The sequence below is a fragment of the Ursus maritimus genome, unplaced genomic scaffold (genome assembly GCF_017311325.1).
Source record: "Ursus maritimus isolate PB19 unplaced genomic scaffold, ASM1731132v1 scaffold_20, whole genome shotgun sequence".
Taxonomy (NCBI): Eukaryota; Metazoa; Chordata; class Mammalia; order Carnivora; family Ursidae; genus Ursus; species Ursus maritimus.
In genome coordinates, this window is record NW_024424453.1 from 22,136,579 (window position 1) to 22,154,987 (window position 18,409).

Below are 18,409 nucleotides of genomic sequence, written 5' to 3' on the forward strand. Positions count from 1 at the left end.
TTTCGAAGGGGTAAAACGCCTTATTTCCTTGCAAATCTTAAGCTGAGTCTATTCCTAAAGTCTTCCAATTAGGAAAACGTTTGGATTGAGAGGAACATTGGAGTGGATTTTTTCCTAAGCTATTTTTCATGTAAATTAAAAATTGGATTGCATTGGTAATCATTTTCTAGTTGTTTCAGGAATAGAATGATCAGATCTTTAAACGTGCACCTCCTTCCTTCCCAAAGTGCATAAACTCAATGTAATCGTAAGAATAGATTAAGACCAACTCAAACTATGAGTCATCCGACAAAAGAATTGGCCTGTGCTTTGAAAAATATTGGTGTCTTGAGTGAAAAGCTGAGAACTGCTTCAGAGTGAAGGAGTCTGAAGAGATGTGACAACAACATGTAATGTGTGACTCTTGAATTGGAGCTTTTTGCTATAAAGGGCACTACGGGGGCAACTAGCGATATTTGAGCGTGCGTGTGTCCATTAGAAAATAGTATTGTGTAAAATATTACTTTTCCCAAATTTGATCATTGTACTCCCTTGTATGAGAATGTCCTTGATCTCTGAAGCTTACTTTTAACTGAAAAAAAAAAAACCCACTAAACTTTAAAAAAATGGAATGAGAATATGTATGTGACATGCACATCAGTTTCTTATTGCTGCTGTAACAAATTACCGCAAACTTAGTGGCTGTAAATAACACAACTTTATTATCCCACGGTTCGGGAAGTGGAAGTCTGAAATGGGTCTCATGGGGCTAAAATGAAAGTGTCTGCAGAGCTGAATTACTTTCTGGAAGATCTAGGAGAGAATGTGTTTTCTGGTCTTTTCCAGCTTCTGGAAGTTGCCCACACTGCTTGGCTCATCCGGGCACCGCCCTTCCTTCTTCAAAGCCCTGGATGGCTGGTCCACGCTTTAATCCCCATGCTATCTTTTTGGTTCTGACTCTTCGGCCTTCCTTCTCCCCATTTATAGGAACTGTTGTAATTACATTGGGCCCACCTGGATAACTCAGGATAATCTCTTTAATTGTAAAGTCAGCTGATTTGCAATTGTAATTTCATCTTCCAACCTTAATGCCCCCTTGCTGTGTATATATTCCTAGGTTCCAGTTATTAGGGTGTGGACATCTTTGGGGCCATTATTCTGCCTAACACACACACACACACACACACTGAAAAAGGGAGAAAGGAAATGTGTTAAGATGTTAACAAGTTAACAATAAACGAAGAGTTTATGGAATTTAATTGCAATATTCTTGCAATTTTGGGTGGGTTTGAAATCTCGAAATAAAAAGTTTAATGTAAAAAAACACCTACAACAGTGCCTGATATTTCAAGCAAACACAAATCCACAGTCCCTTCTCTGAAATACAGAGGCTCTGAAAACGGACGGTTCTCTCCCCACTCCTGCGGCTTCAAAGTCACAAGGCTCCTGACGGCGTCTATTTACGCCTCGGCGTCCCTTCCCACTGTCGCACTGTTTCTCCAGGGTGGCCGGTGGGCCGGCCGGGGAGCTGAGGGCCCCGCGAGCACGGGGCAAACGCCAGAGCTGCCGCGAGGTGAGCAGAGCCCAAGCTGGGCCTGGGGGCAGGGGGGAGGCCAGAACGGCGAGGGGTCCTGGCAGGAGGTGGGCCGCGCTGGGAAAGGAGAAGCCCTTGAGGAAAGGCACCGGACGGGAGAAGTGTGGGGAGCGCCTGGAGCCCCGAGGGCACGGTGGGCTTGAGAAACCCGAGTCGGTCATTCTGGGGGAGGCACAGTGGAGGCCGGAGGGACACGAAGCCGGCCGTGAAGGGGGCTTCTCGGCAGGAATGAGCACAGGAAGGAGAGGATGTTGGTCCCGCCGGTCCTGAGGAGGCCCCAGAGGGCTTTTTAGGACAGAATATCGACTAGAGAACAAACACACACCCGATGTCTGTCGTCAGCAGCTCTTCAAAGGGCTGTCGGTGAGTCCCGCCCCCGAGGCTCGCGGGCTTGTCCAAGCCCCTCGGGTGCGGCCGCCTCGTGCCGGCGTCGCAGGTGCACAAACAGCAGCGAGGCGAGCCCGGTGAAGATAACGGGCTGTCGCTTCCGAGACCGGTTTGTAAGGGCTGGCTTCCTTCTCGCTCACCTCTCCTCCTTCCTCTCACTCTGGGAAGCCAGCGGCCACGCTGCGAGCTGCCCGCGCACAGGCCCACGCGTCACGGAACCAGGGGTGCACTTTGGCCAGGGGCTAGCAAGGATCTGAGGCCCTCTGTCCAACCACCGTGAGAAACTGGATCTTGCCCGCAATCCTGTGCGTGAGCCCGGAAGCGGACGCTTCCCCGCGGGGCGTTGAGTGGACTGCAGCCCCGGCTGACACCTTGCAGCCTCGGAGAGTCCCTGAGACGAAGGACTCAGACGCGCAGGAACTGAGATGATAAATATTTGTTACTTTCAGTCGGTAAATGTGGCGGTAATGTGTGTCGCACTGATAGATCAGAAAACTTTTGCAAATCATTGGACCCACCACCTGCTTGAAGAAGCGTTGGTTCCTTTAAAGCCTCCCGTGTCCCTTTTCCCCATCCCACCCTACCCCCTTTCTCCTGCTGGAGGTCACCACTACCCAGAATTTTTGTCATTACACTGCTTTAAAAACAGTTTTTTTATTTTAACACATATAATGGTTGCCTACACAAATTTTGTTGTCTTTGCAGGTTTTTGAACTTTATATACACAGAATCGAACTGTACATATGCTTCTGTGATTTGCTTTTCTGATTCAAAATTAAGTTCCTGAGATGGAGTCCTGTTGATCACGTGGTTCGTTCATTTTCACTGATGTGTTCTCCGTTCTCCTGTCCTCCGACACTTAGAATGTTTTCGGTGTTTTGTTATTGTAACCAGGCTCCAAGGAACATTCATATGCACGACTCTTGGAACACATGAGCCAGGGATTCTCTGGGATATACACCTAGGAATGGACATTCCAGCTTATATGGTGTAAGCATCTTCGATGATATAATATCGTGCAATTTTCCCCCAAAGTGATGATACCACGTTATGTCCCCAGCTGGAGTGCACAAGAATTCCTTTGTTTTACATCCACTTGAGATTATCCGATTTACTTGTTTTTGCCTTTTTCATGGTTTGTAAAATGACATCTTGTTATTTTAATTTGCAGGTTCCTAATTTTTGCTAAGATGAACATTTTTTCACGTACATATTGCATGTGAGGTTTTATTCTCCTGTGAATTGCTTATTCACCTGACTTTTGTCCAGGTTTTTATTGGGTTAATCTTTAACTGATGGAGTCACAGGAGTTGTTTAGATATTCTGATACTATACCTTTTCAGTTATGTGTGTTGCAAATTTATTCTTCTAGTTTTTGGATGATCTTTTCATTCCTATTGAAGTATTTTGAGGAAAAGAAATTTAAAAGTTTATTTATTTATATATTTTTAAAAGATTTTATTTATCTATGTGACAGAGAGAGAGGGAGCACAAGCAAGGGGAGCAGCAGGCAGAGGGAGAAGCATGTTCCCCACTGAGCAAGGAGCACAACGTGGGACTTGATCCTAGAACGCTGGGATCATGACCTGAGCTTTCAAAGGCAGACAATTAACCGAATGAGCCACCCTAGCATCCCAAAATTTAAAAGTTTAATATAGTCTAATTTATCAATCATTTCCTGTATAACGTACACTTCTAGTGTCTTGCTCAAGAAAACATTTTACTAAAAAAAAAAAATTAAAAAAAAAAAAGGGGGCGAATGGGTGGCACAGCGGTTAGGCGTCTGCCTTCGGCTCAGGGCGTGATCCCGGCGTTATGGGATCGAGCCCCACATCAGGCTCCTCCGCTATGAGCCTGCTTCTTCCTCTCCCACTCCCCCTGCTTGTGTTCCCTCTCTCACTGGCTATCTCTGTCAAATAAATAAATAAAATCTTAAAAAAAAAAAAAAAACCATTTTACTCCCACTAGATTGCAAAAAAAAATTCTCCTGCATTTTCTTCTTAATGCTTTAAAAAAACTCACATCTAAGTCTACTCCATTTGAAAAGAATTCTTTAGTATGGTATAAGGTATTCACTGATTGGATAAAAATATCCAGTTTCATAATTTTTCAAGTGGATAACCTTGAACGAGTACCATATTCAGTGGTCCATCCAGTTCCCACTGACCTGCAAGGCTATCTCTGACAGGATCAAGTTTCCGTGAGGGGTGTGTGTGTGTCTGGGCTCTGTCTTGTGTTCCATTGTTCTAACTGTATATTCCTGTACCAAGAACATGTCTTAATTACACTAATTGATAATAATGTCACTGTATCCTTCTTTAGAAGTGTCAAGGTTATTCTGGTCCTTTGTTTTACCATGTACATTTTGCAATTATTTTAATTAAATTCTAAGAAAAATGCTGCTGAGATTAAAACTGCATAGAATCTACGGGTCTATTGGAAGCAATTGCCATTATTCTGTAACTAAGTTTTCCGGCACATGACATGTTGTATCTCTCCAAATATTTGGGACTTTAATGGTTTTCCAAAAGAGTTTTATCATTTTCTCCATATTTCCTGAGCTCTAGGTTCAGCATGTTGTTTTTCACTATTGCTATCATAAAGGTATTATTTAAATTTGTATTTCTTATTGCTACATTAAACACAATTATTGCTATATATCCAGCAATGTTATAAAACATACATTATCTCTATAATTTACCTATAGATTGTTTCGAGTTTTGCATGTAGACAGTCAACATTTTCTTTTTTTAAAATCATTTCTAGGATTTGAAATACGAAGTTATATAAAAGTGGTAATAACAGGCTTTCTTGACCAGGATCTGAAATACGATGTTATATAAAAGTGGTAATAACGGGCTTCCTTGACTTGTTTTTTATTTTTTTTTAAAAAGCTGTAATATTTCACTTAGAAATGGGATATTCGCTATAGGTTTATTGAAGATATTTTTTATGAGGTTAAAAAACTCTTCTTCTGGGGCACCTGGCTGGCTCAGCCCATGGAGTGGAGTACGTGACTCTTGATCTCCATGTTGGGAGTTAGAGCCCCACATTGGGGGTGGAGATTACTTAAAACAAAGAGGAAAACTTGCTTCTTCTCTTCCTAGCTTATGAAGAGTTTTATCATGAATGAATGTTAAATTTCACAGATTGCTTTTCCATATCTGTGATGATCATATGGTTTTTCTTCACTAATCTGTGATGTAAAATTGTAAATGTAAAATTACATTAATAAATTATTTAATGGTAAACTAACCTTATGTTGTTGGGATTAATCCAACTGGGTCATAATCTACTATCTTTTTTAAAACAATAGTATCGGTGAATGCAGTTTGAGTTTGTGAAACCCATGAGTGAGATTGGCCTGCCATTTTCCTTACTGTGCTCTTTCGCAATCAAGGTATAGTAACTCAAAACAATGAATTAGAGAATGAACACTTGTTTTCTCTGGAAAAATATATGTAAACTTGAAATGATCTCTTCCTTAAGTGATTGATAAGATTCGATAATTAAAACATTTTAGGATTTTTGTGTGCTATGAAAAAAATGTTTTTTAAATGGTTTTTATTATAAATTTGTTCATTTCATTTAATTTGCAAATTTGTTAGCACAACATTTTCATAACCATACAGTTAAGAATTACCTTTGTAACAAAAGTGCAAAATCTAGTAGCTTTAATAAAGCAGGTTTTATGTTTCTCATGTAATGATAAGAGCCATGGTGGGTTGTCCGGTGTGGTTATTGGCTCCACAATGCCACCTGGGACTTAGATTCCCTTGTCTGGTTTTAGGTTAGTCAGATACCGGAGGCTTGCAACTAGCTTCTCACAAGTTGGTTGCCCTCAAGCATGATGACTGCATTCCAGGCAGGATGAAGTGAAAGGTAAAGGGACTAAGACGTGGTCTACATGGAGACAGACGCCTGGTACAAGGTTTCTGTTCCACCGTAGAAACTGGAAGTGAACGCACTCTGTGGGGTAATATAGCATGCATTTGACAAACATGGAGGAACTATAACCACAAGGAAATGGAATTGGGTGGCTCTTGCTAAGCTCTACTGCAGCTCTGGAAGAGACAATAAAAGGCTGAGGGTGATTAACATGTAACTGAAAGCCAGAGGGCTTCCTTGGCAGCGCACAAAGAAGGACTTGTCTCTGCAGGGGGACAGCAGAGAGCTGAGGCCCAGGCCCGGGACTTCACCATCAGAGCAGTCCAGCTCCCAAGAAGATTGGAGTCCCAACCAAGGCAGGTCTGCCATCCCCAGGTAGGGTGTGACTGGGAAAGAATGAGACCTTGACACATGTGTCTAGGGTTCTCTGGTCGATGCCCCCGAGAATGCCCCCCCCTTATCAAGGCTAATCTAGCTTCTGCTGCCACCATGTGCCCAGCCTTCCAGTAACAGACCAATGCTGAGTGCCCAACATGGCAGCATTCCTTGAGTGGACCAAACAACCACCAAGTGGGAAGTCGAATCTAGTTGGTGGCTTGCTTTTGGGAAAAGTCAGCAACTTGTTCTGACAGGACTAGATGCATAGTTCAGGTGTGAGTTTGCCTTTCCTGCCTGTAAGCCTCACCGGCACCACCATCTGAGAACTTACAAAGTTTGATGACCCGGCACATCGTGCCAGGCCAGGGGCCCCACTTTCCAGTGAAGGAGTGTGGGAGGGGGTCCATGATCATGGGGTTTACCGGTTGTATCATGCACCACACTACCCAAGAGCTCCTGGCCTGATTGAGCATTGTGACGGCCTGCTGACGTCACCACCGAAGCTATAGTTCACAGGTAATATTTGGGATTGGGTACCAGCCATCCTCATGGGTCCAAAGGGGGCGATCCCACTTAACATCACTCACAGCCAGGGAGTCTCATGCTCTCACAACTCTGGGCTTGGCAAATTTAGAGGTCCTGGTCCCCAAAGGGAGGTACACTTCTGTCAGCACATACAGCAAGACTACTTTTGAACTATAAGCTGCATCTGCCACTTGGGCACTTCAGGATCTTTGTGACTCAGGACCACCAGGCAAAAAGAGGACTCACCATTTTGGGTGGGAATTTTGTCAAGGGATATTGACCCTAATCATCAGGAGAGCGTTAGGGTTTCTGTTGCATGATGAAGGCAGGGAGGAATATGAGGAGGACCCAGATCTACTCAGGTGCCTCTTGGCTCTCCCTTACCCAATTTTCATGGCACCTGGACAAGGGCAGCAAGCCTTTCCTGAAAAGAGCACAGTCACCACAGACCCAGACCCTTTAGAGATGAGAGTCTGGGTCATGCCACCATGTAAGCCACTGAGACCAACATAAGTGTGACTTGAAAGTGAGGAAAACCTAGAATGGATAGAACAATGAGTATTCGTTGCAGCTCCAAGACCAGCTGCAGAGCTTGGGGCTGGAATTCCCCTCTCTAATCTTCCCATTAAGTTGTCCCCAGGAAGAGCAGCCCTGGCTTTCTGGAGCTGCTTTCAGAACACGGGGGAAGAAATGGCTCTGAGCGCATATACTGTAATGGACAGAGAGATGCATCACACCAATTCTCGTTTCAAGGAATGGATTCATGTCTAAGTTGTTGCATTTATTGGCATAACGTTTTTTATATTTTCTTATTATCCTTTCAATAGCATAGTCCTTGTAGGATAACTCTGCCTCAGAGGCGCCTGGGTGGCTCTGTTGGGTATCTGCCTTCGGCTCAAGTCATGATCCCGGGGTGCTGGGATCGGGCTCCCTGCAGGGAGCCTGCTTCTCCCTCTCCCTCTGCCTGCCCCTCCCCTTGCTTGTGCTCTTTCTCTGTCAAATGAATAAATAAAACCTTTTTAAAAAATGGATTAAAAACTTAAATGCAAGACCTGAAACTGTAAAATTCCTAGACGAAAACAGGGAAAAAGCCCGTTGACGCTGATCTCGGCAATAACTTTTTGGATATGACACCAAAAGCAAAAATTAGGGGCGCTTGGGTGGCACAGCAGTTAAGCGTCTGCCTTCAGCTCAGGGCGTGATCCCGGCGTTATGGGATCGAGCCCCACATCAGGCTCCTCCGCTATGAGCCTGCTTCTTCCTCTCCCACTCCCCCTGCTTGTGTTCCCTCTCTCGCTGGCTGTCTCTATCTCTGTCGAATAAATAAATGGAATCTTTAAAAAAAAAAAAAAAAGAAAAGCAAAAATTAATAGGTGGGACTATATCAAACTAAAAAGCTTCTGCACAGCAAAAGAAACAACAAAATGGAAAAGCAACCCGTGGAACAGGAGAAAATATTTGCAAACCACATAGCTGGTAAGGGGTTAATATCCAAAATATGTAAGGAACTCATACAACCCTAAAACAACAAGAAAATAATCTGATTAAAATGGGCAAATGAACTGAGCAGACATTTTTCCAAAGAAGGCATACAAGTAGGGGACAGACAACACCAGAGACACAAAAAAATGCTCAGCATCACTAACTACCAGGGAAATGCAAATCAAGACCACAAGGAGAGATCACCTCACACCTGTTAGAATGGCTACCATCGAAGGATAACAAGTGTTGGCAAGGATACGGAGAAAAGGGAACCCTTGTGTGTTGGTAGGAATGTAAATTGGTGCAGCCACTATGGGAAACAGTATGGTGGTTCCTCAAAATATTAAAAATAGAACTACCATAGGATCCAGCAATCCTGCTTCTGGGTATCCACGACAAGAAATGAGATCATTGTCTCAATGAGATAGCTGCACCCTGATGTTCCCGGCAGCATTACCCTCAATAGCCAAGTCATAAAAACACCAGATGAGAACTTTGGGACATATACACAATGGAAGATTGTTCAGCCATAGAGAAGAAAGAAATCTTGCCTTCAGTGCTGATTGAAATAAATCAGACAGAGAAAGACAAAAACTGCATGATCTCACTAGATCTAAAAGAGCTGAACTCACGGAAAAGGAGGATAGGGGGGTAGCTACCAGGGACTTGGAGCAGGGTGCAGGGAGGTGGAGGCAACAGAGACCTGTTAGCCAAAGGGTACGGACTTCCAGTTATGAGATGAGCAAGTTCTGGGGATCTAAAGTACAGCCTGGTGACGACGGTTAACAGCGCTATATTGCCTATTTGAGAGTTGCTGAGAGAGATCCTGAGAGCTCTAACCACACGCACGTGAAAATTCCGTGAGGGGATGGAGGTGTTAACCTTCTTGTGGTAATCACTTCACGACACGTAAGTGTATCAGATCACCACGTTGTACACCTGAAACTTACACAATATTATATGACAATTATATCTCAAAGCTGGGGGGGAAAGAAAATACTTTGGTAATGGTATGGGGGAAACATCTAGTAGTTCTATCCTCTGAATTATTTCCCCGAATGGCGGAATTTTGCCCATCTACTTACAGTTTATCTTAGATAGGGCACATTCATCTTTTACTTTATTTTTTAAAAGATTGTATTGATTTATTTGGTCGAGAAAGAGAGAGAGAGAGCATGAGTAGGGAGGGGGGCAGAGAGAGAAACAGATTCCCTGCTGAGCAGGGAGCCCGATGTGGGGCTCAATCCCAGAACCCTGAGATCATGACCTGAGCCAAAGGCAGACGCTTAACCAATTGAAAGCCACCCAAGCACCCCTATCTTTTACTTTAAACAACACCAGAGACACAAAACAAGCCCTCCATGTGATTTGGATACAGGCTGAAGTCTGAGAACCACAGCCCCTGTCCACCTTGGAAGGCAAATGTTGAGAAGAGCAGAGCCTCAGTCAGCTGAGTCCCTGGAGAACTGTTAGGGCAGAGCCAACCTGTTCCTCTCAGATCGTTAAATGAGCAAGCCATAAAATGTCTATTAGGTTGAGCCATTATGCATCTGAGTCTCTACGGTGCCCTAGCCAACCCGAACTAATACAAATGCTTACCTCATTAATTTTTAGCCTTTTTTCCTTTCTACTACATGGACTTAAAAATTTAAATTTTCTCTGAGGACTGCTTAAGCTGCATTCATCAGTTTTGACATTTAGAATTTTTATTATCATTCAGCTCAAAATATTTTGTCCATGTGGTGAGCAGACCTGTGGGTTATTTGGAAACATGTGTCTGAATTTCCAAACTTACGAAGTTCTTCAATGACCTCTTTGCTGATTTCCAGTTTAATTGCATTGTGGTCACAGAACATCCTCTGTATGATTTCTATACTTGAAATCTGATAAGATTGCTGGAGTCAATTTCTATACATAGCAATGCGTAGTCTGAAGATGTTAAGTGCAGTTCTGTGCATTTCCATTGGGTCAAGGTTGTCAATCACACCCTTGAAGTCTATATGCTTACTATATTCTTCTATTAATTTCCGAGAAGTTTGCGGAAGACTCCCCCTATTGTTGTGGATTTGCCTGTTTCTTCTTGTGGTTCTTTCAGGTCTGGCTCTACATAACGAGGAAACTTCATCAGGCATATGAAAATTTTAAATCATTGTATCCTTGGTGAAACAAATCTTTTATGACCACGTGGTGACCAAACGTTCTGAATTCTGGGAATGCTTTCCTGCCTTAAAGTCTGTTTTCTCTGGTAGTAATACAGTGACTCCTGTTTTTTGGGTGGTATTTTCAAGTCTTATCCTTTTACTTCCAACCTTAACATGTCCTTAGGGTTTAGCCACGTCTCTCACAAAATAGCCGTTTGTTGTTCTTAAATCCAGTCTGACAATCTTTAAAGCGAAGCATTTGTGCCATTTCCAATAATGCAACGACTGAGATATTTGGATTTAAAACCATCTTATTTCTGGGGTGCCTGGCTGACTCAGGATGTCACTCTTGATCTTGGCATCAGGAGTTTAAGCCCCACTTTGGGTGTACAGTTTACTTAAAAAAAATTGAATTTCATGCTGTTTGTCTCTCCTTTCTGGCACTCCTTTTTAACTGATTTTTGAGAAGAATCATGTTTTCCCCTCTACTAGGATGGAAGTGGTACTACTTCTGTTCTTTCATTGGTTCTCCTCCATTTTACAACACATACTTAAAACGAATCAGGACTCCTGGGTGGCTCAGTCGGTTAAGCGTGTGTTTGGTTCAGGTCATAATCCCGGGGTCCTGGGATGGAGCCCCGCATCGGGCTCCCTGCTCAGTGGGGAACCTGTTTCTCCCTCTCCCTCTGCTGCTCCCCCTGCTCGTGCTCTCTATCTCAAATAAATAATCTTAAAAAAATAAAATGAATCAAAATCTTCATCTTCCACTTGGATAATATAAAGTTTATATAACACTTCCTAACTCCATTTATCTCCTTCCCTCCTTTCATATAATCATAATGTGCTATATTGTTGTCATGTTGTTTTTTAAAATCCCATTATTATTATTACTCTTTTATATGGTTCACCACCTTTTCCATTTGCCTGCCTAAAAATGACTGCTTTTTTGGTTAGCATTTTTTTTGCATCTTAGGCTTCCACGTGATACCACAAATTCCTTCTGCCTGAAGTACGCCTTTGAGGATCTCCTTTGATGACCTGCTGAAACCACACTCCCTGTTTCAATTTTTCTGAAATTTCTGCATTCCCTTCTTGTGCCTGAAGGATTTTTACTGGGTGTAAAAGTCCAGTTTGGCAGCACGTCGGAAGGAATGGTTCCCCTCTCTTCTGTTCTGCATGTTAAGCTAGTTGTCAGACTGGCTGCCATTGCTTTAAAGGTCCTGTCAGAGGTAAAATCTGGATGTTTTTATCCCAAAATCTTCTCTGCCTTTGGTTATCTAGTTTTATGATACTGTGTGTAGATAGGAGTGCCTTTTAACGTATTCTGTTTGGGATTTTCAATCCAAGGAGTCAATTCTTCATGAGTTTTAGAAAATCCTCAGCTTGCATCCCTTGAGATGACCCTTTGAGCCACTCTTTCTGCCTCTCTGGGACAGCAGTCACCCAGCACTGGGCCTCTGGGGCGTCCTGTCTGCATCTCGCCGCCTCATTCTGTGTCTTCTTGGTCCTCCTGGCAGCATGACGCTCCAACTTGCAGTGAACCCACGTTTCCCAGCTTTGTCCAACTGTGCTCTAAACTTTAGTTTTCACTTCTAGACGTTATATTTGGTTTTCAAATCTGCTCATTTTTTAGTGTCCTACTCTATTTTCAAGCATGTCTTACATTTTTAAAACTGTACTCATTTGCATTTTGATTTATATTTGGTAACTCCAGAATCTCTTTTCTTTTTGGGAGTGGGCTGCTTTTGCTCTTAAGGGTTGTCACCAGTGGCCGGCTTCCTTGTGTGTTTATTATCAGCTGTGTGCTGCTCACAGTCCTTGAAATTATTGGTGTTCGCACCATGACCGAAGATGAGGACTGCTTTTTCCAGAAGAGAATGGTCTTCGCTTCTACCATGCGCTTAGGACCCTATGTGTTTGGAACGACTTTAATTCATGATCTCGAGGCCCCCTTCCCCAATCTAGCAATGCAAAGTTGGCCTTTAATTCTGCTCAGGGGTCAGTACTGGGTCTCAGGGTTGGCCTTCTGTGTTATACTTCCGTGTTCTGCTCAGCACCAAGGAAACTTTGTCTACTCCCAGGGAGATGGAAGAAAGAATCCAAATTTACTACTGGGGCCCCAACTTAATGGGAAGGGCCTATTAGACTCCTCAACTTAAATGGAACCTGGTCATCTACTTCTGCCTCACTTGCTTCTAGGTCCTAAGTGGCTTGGAGTGTTCTCTTAACTGTCTAGGCTCTTACCATGTCTTGGATTTCGGCTTGCTCATTCCTCGTTATGTTCACTCTTGGATGTTAAGAGTTTTAGAATACTTTACCTAGCATTTTAATTGCACTCACTAGGAGCACTGGCCCTAAAACCTAACCCATTGCAGGTAGGAGAAATCAACATCTTCACTTTGCTTTAATGTTCTTCGTATCACTACGTTTATAGGCATGTCTTAGTCCAGATTAGGATACATTGTCATTTGTGGAGCTATGGATTCCTGTTTATCAACTCTGGGAATTTTCCGATTACCTTTTAAAATATTGCTCTTCTCTGCTCTGCTCATTTACTAAATATAATGAAATATATTAGACATTCTCATTCCATCCTCCGTTATTTCCTAATTGATCTTTCATAGTCCTTCTCTTTACCTTTCCTGTCCTCTAGATAATTTAAATAGATGTTCAAGTTTAAATCACTTCAGTTACATCTAGTCTATTTTTTATGTACCCATTGAGTCCTTGATTTCAGTACCTATAGTCTTTGGCTTTTTGTTTTGTTTTGTTTTTGTTTTTTTGACAACTGAGCACTGTTTTTGCATTCTTCTTTGTAACTGTATTTCACGTTCCTTCCAAAACAAGGCCCCAGGAGCCCCCAGATTCAAGTACGTCCCCGAGCTTGGTCCACTGCTGTCTTGTATTCATGCCTGGGTGTTCGTTCACCAACATTAAACTCCAGCATAGAAGATGTGACACAGCAGGACTCCCTCTTCCGTGCAGGAATCCTCCGCTGACCTCAGAGGTGGTGGTGGTAGCCCACATGGAGAACACACTGGAACTTTTCCTTGGAACTGGGCAGTGATGACACGTGCCTGCCAGGAGCATCAGCATCTTTTCCTTGACCCTCCCTCTAGTTTCTGAAGACATAACAGAAAATAATCTTCTTTGAAGATACTGGTAACAATGCCAAAAGACAAAACACACGCCACCAATGCACTGAGCTTTCAGATATTCTGGGTTGAATTCAGCTGCCCTATGAGCTGATTGACGTGTCAGCTAGAGGGCGAGGTAAGCCCACCTCCTTGAGGAAGTCCACTCCATTCTTGGTAGCGTGACGGGCCACTGAGAGATGGAAAGAACGGAACGCAGAGATCACCTGGAAATTCTTCCCCGGAAAGGCAATTTCATGAATGAGGTCTTCCAAGCAAATAACACCGTACTTCCCCAGGTGCTCCTCAATCACCGTGTCGTCTGTCAAAGGGATGGTTTTATTCCTGACCTTGTCCATGTTTCAAGATGTGTTCCTGGACAGACTTCAGATTTGGAAATCCCCAGGTCACAAGTGGTTCCACTATACACAGTGTTTGTGGTCTGAGGGGTTACTCTGAAAAAGACACCGCTGAAAACCTTCTTCAGGCGAAGCCTCGCAATGGTCCTCTGCACCAGTGAACTCACCCCGTTAATCCTTTGGATGCATACAACAAAGGCCAAGGAATGTTTATCTGGCACTTTCAAGCCGCGAGGTTTCACTTCTAGCCTTCTGAGGCGCGCCCTGTCAAGATGCTGACGCCAGGAATCATGTAAGAACCATTCCAGTCGCTTAAACTTGAGCTCTTTTCCTTCCTTCTGCTCCTTCTTGTCCAAAAGTGCCTGCCTGCTTTGCTTGAGTGGCTTTAAGGGGCTGATAAGCCCTCTTCTTTTTCAGGAGATTTTCTGGGAACCAATGGGATCTTTTTGCTCTTGCTCCACCATGTTTCCAAAGCTGCGGCTACTGCTCTGTAGTTTTCATTTTTATGGTTAACTATTTAAGTCTGTTTCCTAGTTCATATTGTATGCTCATCTTCGTAATTACTACTAGCTACTCTGCATTTTAGCTCGTTAAGTCTTTGATGGTGTAAATCTGTTGTTTCCATGTTTCTGTAAACACTCACAGTGGCAGGTCTTGTGTTTGGTCATCATGAAGCAATGCTATGAGAGTCTGTAGGTCTAACTTGGTGAGTTTTCTCCCCACCAGATTTAATTCTGCTTCTACTGGTATCTGGGGGAGTACCCCCCACCCACCCTGAGAGCACCTCAGTCTGCTGACGCCCACCCCTGCTCTTCAAGCCTGGACCCCAGTTATAATTGCACCTGGAGACCTAAGCCCCAGCACTAGGCCCCACCCTGATTAATCCATTCAGTTCTAGTTGTTTAACTTTGGGCTTGGCATGGGGGACGGAAAGGGAAGAGGGGAAAAGTCCTTGGGGAAACCCTTCTACTTTTTGTGAGCTATGCTTCAAAAAGCATGTGCTGAGATCTAGTTGTTATGAAGGTGAGTAGCTCAGAGGTCCTGCTTACTCGGTACCAAAATTGAGTACTTTTAAAATCACCATTTTATTTCTTGAAACATACTAAGCATGACTATTTTATGAACTATACTTTGATAATTCCAGTACATCAAGCCTTCATGGGTTTCATTATGTAGCATTTTTTAACTTTGCATTAGATTTTTTAAAAACAGGCTTAAAGTGAACAAATCTTAAATCTACAGATAATGTATCTTCACATTATGTACACACCTGTTTAACCCTACCCAGATCGAAATGTAGGACTTTTCCATTACACCAGAAACTTTCACTAGACCTTCTGCTAGTCAGCTTCTCCTCTCCAACTCCAGGTACCCTAATTTGACTATCAAACTGACTACGTTTGCCTGTTCTTGACCTTCATATAAATGGAATACAGTGTATATTATTTTGTGCCAGACTTCTTTCCTCTAATGTCTTTAATACTCACAGTACTGCACATATCAATAATTCTTATTTTGCTTTTTATTATGTAGTATCTCATTGCATGAACTTATAATTGATTTTCCCTTGATGTCCACCTTTAGAAATAGAAGAGCTTCTATGAAGATTTGTGGAGATTTTCATTATTCTCTGGGTTGTAGCATAGAAATAGTTTTAAACTTTCTTAAAAACTCCATCTTTCCAAAGTAGCTGTACCATTTTACATTCTCAACAGCAACGTAGGAGTCCCAATTGTTTCTATATCCTTGGTCTCGTATCTACTTGTCATTTTCTTGGCTATATTGTGTTATCTTATTTGTGGTTCTAATTTGTATTACTAACCATGTTAAGCATCTTTACATGTGCTTATTTTTAAAATAGTGTTTAGGTCATTGTCTGTTTATGTGTATATTTTATTACATACCCTATCAGATATATTGTAAATATTTTCTTGCAGCCCATGGCTGCACATTTACTTTAATAACGTTTTTAATTTTGAGGGTTTTTTCCTTAATGGTTGTTGCTTTTTGTGGACTCTAATCCCTGCCTAATCCAAGGTTGCAAAGATACTCTGTTTTTTTCCAGAACGTTTGCAATTTTAATTTTTTCCTTCAGACCCATATTCATCGTTTGAGTATGGTGAGGTAACGGCTCACTTTCCATACTGATGTCCAGTTGCTCTAGCACATACGTGGGGGCGGAGACAACAAAAAACAAAAATCAACACGTAACTTAGGAAAATTCAGATCAAATAACCTACGCCACTAAAACACCTCAGAGTAAGTTCATACAACGGAGATCAATCTTAACTGGATAATCTTGAAAAGGAAGATTCAGAAATAGCAATTGAAATTGGGCCTTTTATCCTTGACAACTAAAGACTTAAGAAGGAACTGAGGCGCTTTGGAAGTGTGAGGGACTGGGACACAGAGAACAGGAGTCTAGCACTCAATTTTGTCAAGCTGGATGTGATGAGCTCCTCTGAATGAGATGAGGTTTAAAATTCTAGGTCTAACAACTGGTTTCAAAATTTCAACACTTTAAAAAATTTATTTTTATTAATATTAATACTAATTTTATATTAATAAAAACAATTTATAATTAAAAAAACTTATTATTTGAGAGAAGACACACAGGCATGAGCATGCGGAGGGGGAGATGGGGAGGGAGAGGAAAAGGGAGAGAATCCCAAGCAGGCTCCACACTGGGTGTGGAGCCTGACTGGGGGCTGGATCCCACGACCGCAAGATCATGACCCAAGCCAAAACCAAAAGTCCGATGCTCAACTAACTGACTAAGCAACCCAGGCGCCCCTCAAAACACTTTTTGTATCAATTCCCAGGAGAGAATAAAAGAAAATGGGTTATTTCTCCTGACGGGCTACTAGAACACTTGGATCTTTGTTTCAACAAGGAACGCCCCTCCCCAAATCAGCCTGTCAAGTTTGTTTCAAAGTCTGGTTTAAATACTATTCTCTCCAGCCAATCTTTCCAGATCCTTCTAAAAGAATCAATTACCATGACACTTCCAGAGAACATATGACATCCCTGAGGCCCAAAGGTAGCATAATTGAAACAGCTCACCTAAGTTACAATTGAACCTAATGTTTAAGTTTGACTTGCTATGTTGTTACAAAGATGCTTTGGTTGTGGGGGAGGGGGATTCAGTGCTTCCCTCCTGGCCTCGGTACTAACCTAAGGCTCTGTATAGATCAGCCTCAAGAACGGTTCACTGTTCCAATTCATATACTTAGTTCCAGTTCTTATTATTCCCCAGTATGTTTCATCCTGAGCCAATCCTCATACATCTTTCATCTAAACCGTCTTTTGTTTTGTTACTCATTCCAGTGTTCATCCGAAAGGCTGTTGAACAATCTAGTGTAGTAAATAAACACAGAACTAAGATTCCGAACACCAAGTCAAAAAAAGCCCATCGTGACTAACAGCCCTCTAAATATCACTTGTCTATTCACCCAATCTATAAGCTGTTGGAAAACCACATGAAATCACTGTATAAACATAGCACTCTATGAATTTAAATTACTGAACTGATTCCATATACATTAAGGTAGCCAGCTGGTTTGTGCGATGCAAAAAAAAAAAAAATCAGGAAAATAAAGGAAACCATTTAACTACACTTTGCTTTCTTGCCTGAGTTTATCAGTTGTGTGGATGTCATACTTGAACCTTAAGAAACAATACACTCACAAATTCCCTCCTCTACCACGGCTTCTAATATTCAGTAATAAACACACAATTTAAAATTGGGACACTAAGCATTAAAATATACTTGTCATACCAACCTCAACCATTATTTTGCCAACGTCCTCACTTCACCCAATATTTCAGTCTTCAGTGGAAAGTAGTAGAAAAGCTTTCAGTTTTACGTTTGAGAAAAGGGACACGAAAAATTTGTCCTGGTTTCCTCACCTACAAAGCTAAGTGATGTTTGATGGTAGCTAGAACTTGTGAAAACTTAAAACAGACAAAATGTAGCATGGGTAGGTACTGCAGAACACTTCTATCTGTGTCAATTGTTTCAACCTATCATATGTGGATTCGTTTGGTTATTCTAACAAGCTTCTAGCCCTTTAATTTTTAATATTCTTAGCTTTCTGAAAGGTGAAAACCAAAACTAACACAAAGTCATGAAGTTAAAAATTCATTACAACCAGGGGGTGGGGGGGATGGGGTAACCAGCTGCTGGGTGGGTATTAAGGAGGGCACGTGTGGTGATGAGCACTGGGTGTTATACACAACTAACGAACTGTTGAACACTACATAAAAAACTAATGATGTAAGATAAAATGTCAAAAAAAAATCATTACAACCTAGGGAGGTATCAAATAACCTCATTAGGCTCAAATTTTTCAGATATTCTTTACAAATTGGATGTTTTGATTCACAAAAAGTATGGTACCCAAATATCAATAAACCTGTGGAATATATAGCAGAACAGAAATATCTTACTGACCTGCGAGGGAATTAAACAATTTGACCTTTTGTTTCCTATAGAGATATCACTATGTCTAGCAGATCGCAGCCTAACACTTACCTTGAAAA

General features: G+C 42.1%; 1 protein-coding gene and 1 pseudogene across 1 annotated transcript in view; both read right to left on the reverse strand.

The window, feature by feature from the left end:
* Positions 1 to 1,219: 1,219 nt before the first annotated feature.
* Positions 1,220 to 18,409, reverse strand: part of SLC25A36 (solute carrier family 25 member 36) — a 54,488-nt gene continuing 37,298 nt past the window's right edge. The window contains exon 7 of the mRNA XM_040636746.1: positions 1,220 to 2,921. Coding sequence (XP_040492680.1) covers positions 2,869 to 2,921 — 53 coding nt within the window. The 3' untranslated portion in view covers positions 1,220 to 2,868. The remainder of the gene's footprint in view (positions 2,922 to 18,409) is intronic.
* Positions 13,584 to 16,010, reverse strand: LOC103681629 (annotated as a pseudogene).